Genomic DNA, 8559 nt, shown 5'->3' on the forward strand with positions numbered 1-8559 from the left:
CCCCACATGAGTACAATGTGTGAAGCCCATTTCTGGTGTCCCCGCCGTGATATTGCTGGAATATTGCTAATAGCGACGTAAAATCATGCTCACTCACTCACTCACTCACACAAGACGTAGTGTCTTGGACTTGAACGCTGAATCTCTTTTGTCAATTTGAGATTTTTGGGAGCCAGTCGCCATGTTTCAAACCGCACTTCTTTTCGACGAAACTGTGAGGAGCAGGCTAACGTTATTACGTCAAGTTCAGATTATGTTCATCACAAGACTCACCCAAGAAGAACAATTGAATAGTTTCATTTGATTTGAATTAAATCAATATTCAATAAAAAAATCAAATTAGCTTACGAAGTGACAAGAAAAGGCAGTATGAGATACTTGCCATTGATGATTACATTGTGGAACAGATAGATGGACGGGAAGATGCTACAGTTAATGAATGAACGTAATGAATGTAAATATAAGGAATGCGATTCTGTTTAAGCTGATATATACCGAGGTAATAGCTGGAAGTACGAACAATGAAAAAAAAGTACTCTTTAAAAAATATAGTCTTATCATCTTTATTACATCATTATTAGATGATCCAAACATTACACTAAACGTTGATTACAGTGTATGCAATGAAACACAATGACGTGATATATCCGCTTATGAAGAATCTGTTATTTATGTAATGTAAGTACTCTTCTCGTTGCAGGTCCTCGTGACGATAATGTGGTTCCTTTTCATCTACGCAGCGTGTTTAGTTAGTTCTGTTATTCCCCGGGAAACATTCTGTCCGGCTGAATGTCAGTGCTACACCGGAATCATCGGAATCGGGAAAAATGGGTACATAATCCAAAGCAACTTGAGAAACATGACCCGAATTCCGGATCTTTCTGGACTAATCTCGAACCCTCAACCTAAACTCCTGAGGTTAAAAAAAAGAGCCATCACTCGAGTCAAACAAACGGACTTTCCTAAGGGAATTAGAATCACGCGCATCATCCTAAGCGACAACAGGGAAATGGAACTTGAAGATGGCGCATTCAGCAACCTACACAATTCTTTGGAATATCTAAACCTTGAAATTACAAAAATATTCTTCAACAAGACCCTAACATTTCTCAGAGGACTTAGCAGGCTTGAATATCTCGATCTGAGTTTCAACAACAAGTACCACTATCAATCTGGAGACCCGAACATTATCAGCCGTCTTTTCTATGGCTTGGGATTGTCGTCTTTGAAAAAACTGAAAATGTACAACAGTAACATTCAGTCTCTTGGGACAGATGTGTTCTTAGGTATTGAAACACTGGAAGAGTTGGACCTAGCGGGGAACCTACTGCCTGGTGTACCCGACGGTATTGCCCGCCTCACTGCCCTGACAGATCTGGACTTAAGTAATTCACGCTTCACAACTTTAAAAAGGAAGAGTTTCGTGAACAACAGAAAGTTGATGACGTTGAACATGTTGTACTCAAAAGTTACTACGATTGACGCCGACGCATTGGTTGGTCTTGAGAAATCATTGCAAGTTCTAGACATGCGTGACTGTAAACTGTCAAAATTCCCCACCGATGCTCTAAAACATTTAACTGCTCTTAAGAAGTTGAACGTAAAATTGAATCCGTTGGCAACAATTCCTGATGGTTCTTTGTCTGGATCTTTCTGTTTAAAGGGTCTGTATATCAGCCAAACACATATCAAACTAACTCGCAACATTTTCAAAGGCCAAGAAAACTGTATTAAAGACTTGTTTCTGAGAGACATGGGTTTAGATGATATTCCCGCGGAATCGCTGAGATCCTTAAAGAAACTTCACTATTTGTTTCTGGATGAAAATGAGATCAAAGTCCTCCGCAAAGACTCTCTCGCAGGCATCAAAGCCAGCCTCTTGGTGTTGGCCAAAAACCCTCTAGCCAGAATTGAAAAAGGTGCTTTTCAGAATCTGACCTACCCGTTGTACCTCGAACTCTCTGAAACTCTCCTGACAGATTTACGCTTCACCCTTGAATACGATGCTGGGACATTTGGTTCCATAAACGTAAGAGGAGTGCCCCTAGAATGTGATTGTACAATCGCCCGCCTGATCCATCAGGGAGTGTCGTTGACCGGGGCCTGCAATGCCACGGTCACCCAGATGGATCTTAGAGATGCCAAACTTCCAGGATATTTGTCTGAATGTCCCACATCTGAAGCTCATTGTGTTCGTGGACACGCATACTTGCTGACTGTCATTTGTTTGTTGGTTGTCCGCACTGTTGTATTCTGAGTTTTTGTGATGAAATGGACATTATTCAAAATCAAAACAATCTGTTTTAAGAAATATACTAGCGACACCTGAGCTTTACAAATGTGTAAATCGTGGTTTGTGGAATATATCTGGGTGTAACTGTATTCTACCAAGATGAGTGGTAGTTAAATACTGTCAAACAATTTTGTGTGGAATCTCGATGTGTCTCAAAGTAAACAATTAGCTCCCACGTATTCCTTATTTCGTCATCATAGGAGCTGTAAGTCTCGCGAGGCCCTACTTCCGGTACTGTGCTGGTTCCCGGCTCCCTTTGTGCGCGCCAACTTGCAATATAGGAGGCGGGGCTCAGCTTACTTCCGGTACCAGATTTCAGGTGACAAGCGTATGTTCAAGAACACCAAATATGATTTCACTAGACCGGACCAAGTGTACAATCATGCATGGCTGTCACAGCTGTTGACAGTCGTAATAATTAGCTAATTTGCGGAAATTTTTGTTATTCCTGCAAGAATTATCAGTTCCTTACTGTCAGCTGACAACCATGAGACTGAAAAAGTATGAAACGTTGTTTCTCACCGGAAGTACTAAGGTCTCGCGAATTGCCGTGACCTACTTACGGGCTCTATTGTTCGGTTGTGTCGAACCTCGAAGTGTTTAAGTAGTCGCATCGTCGTTTGACTGTAAATATATCACCTACCAAAAGGCCGACAACATATACTCAACTGAAAGAAAACACTTAAAATTGAACACTTGGTCAACTGAACGCATTGTGTCCATTATCATAAAAATATATACGTGTTATGTTTCTGTCATTCAGTTAACAATAAGGACGACGAAAAGTGATAAACTTCACAGTGATAAAACTGTTGGAACAGGAGAAGTCAATAGCGAATGTGACCTCTCCTTGGAGAACTGCACGGTATAACCGGTATACCGAAATACGCTTTTCAAACGATACGTATTGTAATATCTTTTCTGAGAGCCGGTATAATCCGACACTCACTGGGACCGGGAAAATATTTCGGATTATACAGAGTGTCGGATTATTCAATGTCTCCTTGCTTGAATACTTTTCAAACAGTACTATACATTGTAACTGGCTTATATCATGAAATTAATGCTTAATAGCTATTTTCTTGGTAAGTAAATGGGGCAAAAATAATTCTGTATTTACATGTATATGTATATCATTGGATTTATTATCTTCAGTACAATCTATATACCTGTACTACTATCACAATAATAGTTGGTGATTGGTGGTGGAGTTTCCATTTTGCATCGGTAATGGTCTACAGTGACAATTCAAGTTCACACCACTGACTCATTGGTAATTGATCTCACCAAATTAATTGATCCCTTTCCTCAGCCCATTCACCCGGTTGTCTCCCATTTGTTACACATGCCAGTACACACTCTGATATTGCCAGTTGTTACACAGTCAGGTTGGGGGTTAATTACTGCTATGCCTACAACAATAATGGACTAGCCCAAACTGTCAAATGGATCAAAGGGATTAAGAGCAAGCAGTTTTGATGTTTTTACTCAAGAAATGTTTGTTTGATTAAAGATGTTTTTCATAGTTAGCATTTAATATGTACATTCAGTTGTTTCTCTCTTGAGATGATTTCATCTTCTCAAGGCAGGATTAACTATTTAGTAGAGTTAACTTAATTATATTGAGAAAGTACATCATCTACTATAAATGGCTGGGGTTGACCCTTGCACATTTTATATGTTTATCATTATTCACCTGATAAATATGTTTTTAAACATGGGTTGGTTCACAAAACAAAGAACACAATAACAATAACCATTTATTACACTATTTCTATATTAAATTACAAATTCCAAATTCCTCTATTACTCTTTACCTATTTCATATTTTTTACCTTCTTGATTCGTCCTCCAATTCAAATTTCCCTTAATACCCTTAATGCTTTTTTTGTGTAGTTACACCCCTCTTTCAAAATTTCTATTTTCCAATCAGTGGTTTAGTGAGGTGAGATGAAATTGGGTTTTACGTCGTGCTTGAGAATATTTCGCTCATATGACGACGTGCATGTGTGTGTATATGTATGTGTATGTGCGGCTGCTTGTACTAGCCCAGACTTAGGCTGGTTTTATAGTGCCTAGCCCACTGAGATACCATGCCGCAGTGAAGCATGAATACCCAACTCAGACACATTATACTGACTCCGAGCCGACCAGTCCTTGTTGTACCCATTAATGCCGAGCGCCAGGCAACAAGTTCCATATTTTAACGTCTTTTGGTATGACGCGGTCGGGGATCGAGCCCGCGACCTTCCGCTCTCCGGGCGGACGCTCTAACCACTACACCACGGAGGCGGTCAGTGGTTTGGAAATAAATGATAAAAGACATCGAAGAATGATGAACTTCATATACATGGATTTGCAAACAAATGCATATAAAATGCAATAAAATTATATGCAGTGCTAATCAATTGTGTTGCGTTATCTTTCTATGTCTGTAACGAGTATGGACTATCCCATTTTCACTAATAGGTAATAGGTGTGTGCAGCGGTCTGTGACCTTATGTGTATTGGGGTGTGTAACAAATGGGAGTTTTTAAGCATGTAGTTCTTCTGGGAGAGCTGATGGGCTGTGCTCATTACATGCCATGGGGTGTCTCTGCTCAGATAATTAATCCCTAATAATCCCTGTAGTTAATTTGGGGTGTAGTTCAAATGTAGGGAGTAAACCATGGGAATACGATGTGTCAACCAAGTCTGCTAACCTGACCACCCGATCTGGTTAGTCGCCTTTTATAATAAGCACGGGTTGCTGAAGATCACTTTTAACCCAGATCTTCACCGGTTATTGTTGTGAAACTCTTTAGAATTACAAGTGTTGAAAAGAACAAGTTTTATTCGATGGAGTAAAACTAAGCATATGATCCCAAATACGTTGTTTCATTGTTGAAACAGCTTTGAAAACTCTCATTGTTATTGTTGTTGTTTTTGCGGGGGAAAGCCCGGAGACATTAATATCAACTTGTTAAAATGACCCATAAACAGAGGAAATGACATTGAGTAAAGTGTACTGCAACATGAATCAGCCGGAATACGGACCAGGAATTAATTGTTATTTCCTTTCACATATCTGCTGGAGCAGGACGGTAGGACGGTTTATCAAACATTAAATAAATTTGATATTTCAGTAAAGTTAAGTTGTTTCACGTGAGGTTAAACTACGTTTTAATATAACTTAGTGTTACTTCTATTTTGAAAGCCAGGTGCGATTGCGACCTGGAAATGTTCTTGTTTCTCGTGACTGACCCACTGTTGACAACATTCGTCAGATCACTCAGTGTGGTGAAGATGTTATGTAACGAGAGAAAACAAAAATACGCCTGTGTTATGTATCAATCAGAGATGAGTTTGCGCTGTACTTTGTGATGAGATCTATTCAAGTTTTCTTGAGTGAAACTGTTATAACCATACTCGTTGATATTTCAGATCTGTTTCGATTTCGCTTAACAATATCAAGTACTTTCACACTTATTTTCCTGGCCGACGACGAATGAACCTGGTCATGCCCTATCAACAACATAGGGTTGATAATTATAATGTACTTGAATAGATATGTTTGCCCAATTTTGAAAAATAGAAGGAAAGTTCGTTAAATATACTCGTCCTGAAAACAGAATACGGCACGAAGAAATGATTTGGTTTCTCCCATCTTGTCAGGGGGTACTACTAAACTGTGTGTTATGAGTGAGTGAACGAGTAAGGTTTTACGCCACTTTTAGCAAAATTCCAGCAGTATCACTGCGGGGGACACCAGAAATGGGCTTCGCACATTGTACCCATGTGTGGAATCGAACCCGGGTCTTCGGCGTGACGAGCGAACGCTTTGACCACCAGGCTACCCCACCGCCCCTTGTATGTTTTGAAGCAGTTCTTGGACCATCTGGTTGTATCTCGTGAACGTGTCTTTTATTCATGTGGGTGGTGAGTGGGTGAGTTGTGTTTTACGCCGCATGTTATATTTTTTTCTAATACCCATGTCAAATGTCTTTTCAGATTTTTCTTGAAACCATGGCCATGTGAGACGACCACTCTTCTCTTAACCTGAAGAAAAACAGAAATGACCAAAATACCAAACGGGAATATGCTAAGAATCCTCGTGGGTCCTCGGAGCAAGATGGAACATATTTTAATTTATGCAACTCTATTTTTCTCCTTATTTTCCTGTGTGTATACATCTGATATAAGCTGCCCTAAGAGATGTGTGTGTAGGACTCGTCGAGTGCCCAAACTAGGTAATACCTACTTCGTAAATTGTAAGGGCAGAGCTTTCATGAAGGTTCCAGATCTTTCATCTTTAAGTGAAAATGCTCTCCCAAAACGTTTGGATTTGTCAAGAAATATGCTCATGTCCATATCACGGAGCGACTTCCCCAGCAATCTGAATGTCGCCATGCTGTTTCTCGAAGCTAATGACAACGTGAAGCTGCAAGATAGTGCCCTGATAAACCTTGCGGGGTCGCTACAGTTCTTGGGGTTACAGAGCATCCGCCTGCAATTCACTTCTCCCTTCACCTTCCTCAGAGGGCTCTCAAAGCTGCAGAAGTTGATACTGAACTACAACAGCCAGAAAAATGACGGTGTGATTGCGCCAAACATCTTCAAAGGTCTTGGTCTGACCGCCCTGAAGGACGTTTCCATGTACAATTGCCACATTGCAGGTGTTGGGGATAAAGCGTTTGTTGGTATTGAGAGTCTGGAGGAGTTAGATCTGACGTTTAACTGGTTGAAAGAGGTCCCTTCTGCCGTCAAGGATCTGTATAATCTCAAGAAACTGACCCTGAGATTGAACAACATTAAATCAATATCCATCAATAGCTTTAAAGGAATGTCAAGCTTACGTGACCTTGACCTCAGTGATAATGGTGGCCTGAAAATTGAAGAAGGATCTCTCGCTGGGCTTGAGAAGAGTCTCGAGTCTCTTGCACTGAGGACATGCGAACTGGATGATGTGCCCACAGCGGGGATGTGGAGTCTCGCAGCTCTGAAGATCTTAAACGTAGGCTACAACCCACTTGTAGACATGTCATCTACGTCGCTAAAAGGATCTTACTGTCTCCAAACCCTGGACATCAGCAAGACGCTAGTGCCCCTAGAAGCGTCCATACTTGAACCACAGAAAAACTGCTTGGTTTCAATATCTATTAACGACAGGGGTTTGACAGAAGTACCTAGAGATTTCTTGTCCAATTTGACCAAGCTTCATCACGTTTCACTAAACAAAAACCGAATATGTGTTTTGAAAACTGATTCACTGAAGGGAATCGGAGCAAATTCCTACGATTTTTCTGATAACTGCCTCTATAGGATCGAAGACAATGTTTTTGATGGAAAGGGTCGAGGTATTTCGTTGGCTTTGAAACGAACCAACATGACTGATGTACGTTTTGTTTTACAATATAAAGAGAAAACATTCCAACAGATTTGGCTAGAAGGACTAGATCTGAACTGCGATTGTTCTGTGTTTGATGCCATGTGGGTGTCTGAACCGTGGACACTGGAAGGACAGTGTCTGCTGAACTCGGAGTCCAAGGACTTAAAGGACTATGAGTTTAAAAAATTCCTCCAGAACAACTGTACTGTGGAGGAGAAGAAGACAGAAACAGTAGACCAAGTAGTGACCGAAATTAAAGAAACTAATGGTGTGAGTAGGTTTTCTATTAACTGGGTAGTTTTGATAATGTCGTTACTTTTTTTGGCATTGTTGGCGGAAAAATAACATAACACGCTTTACTGATCACATGAGAAGAAGAGGTTATAAACGTTAATCAATGCCTTTGCAACACTTAATATCTTGTTTCCATGACATACTATCGTATTCCAATGGCTTTTTCTCTCTTTTCCATGACCTACTCTCGCTTATTTCCTCGTCCCTTAGACATAAACTTTCCTAAACGGTATTCCGTTGTCTCACAGCTCAAACAAATGTTCATTTGTGGCATATTAAGCCTCTCTGTCTTATATTTGATCACTAAATATATGACCGTTCACATATTTGACATTATTGACAGAAGAGTTTCTTTTCTTCGTTCCCCGAACAATGTGTCAAGAATCACTTCTTCTAGAACTGGTGTATAGGTAATTCGGAAATGACAAAGTTTCGTCAACGCATTTCCTAAATACATGTATAATGACATAAATTTTATGATTATCTTCGGGAAAAAGAAACTATATCTCTTGATTTTACAATATGTTTGACTTTCGATTGAAAATTAAGTGAGGGAAGTTCAGATAAAGATAAACGTTAACCCTTCTGGCGCTTTATCAAGGAA

The 8559-nt window shown here is 40.1% G+C and overlaps 1 protein-coding gene across 1 annotated transcript; it reads left to right on the plus strand.

Annotated features, from left to right (window-relative positions):
• Window positions 1-6161: 6161 nt before the first annotated feature.
• On the plus strand, window positions 6162-8512 carry LOC124278001 (leucine-rich repeat-containing G-protein coupled receptor 5-like). The gene has a single exon (XM_046713728.1). The coding sequence runs from the start codon at window positions 6348-6350 to the stop codon at window positions 8004-8006; it is 1659 nt and encodes a 552-aa protein (XP_046569684.1). The 5' UTR covers window positions 6162-6347; the 3' UTR covers window positions 8007-8512.
• The last annotated feature ends 47 nt before the right edge of the window (window positions 8513-8559 follow it).

Source organism: Haliotis rubra, unplaced genomic scaffold, assembly GCF_003918875.1.
Source record: "Haliotis rubra isolate DU_JTF1 unplaced genomic scaffold, ASM391887v1 Scf23, whole genome shotgun sequence".
NCBI lineage: Eukaryota > Metazoa > Mollusca > Gastropoda > Lepetellida > Haliotidae > Haliotis > Haliotis rubra.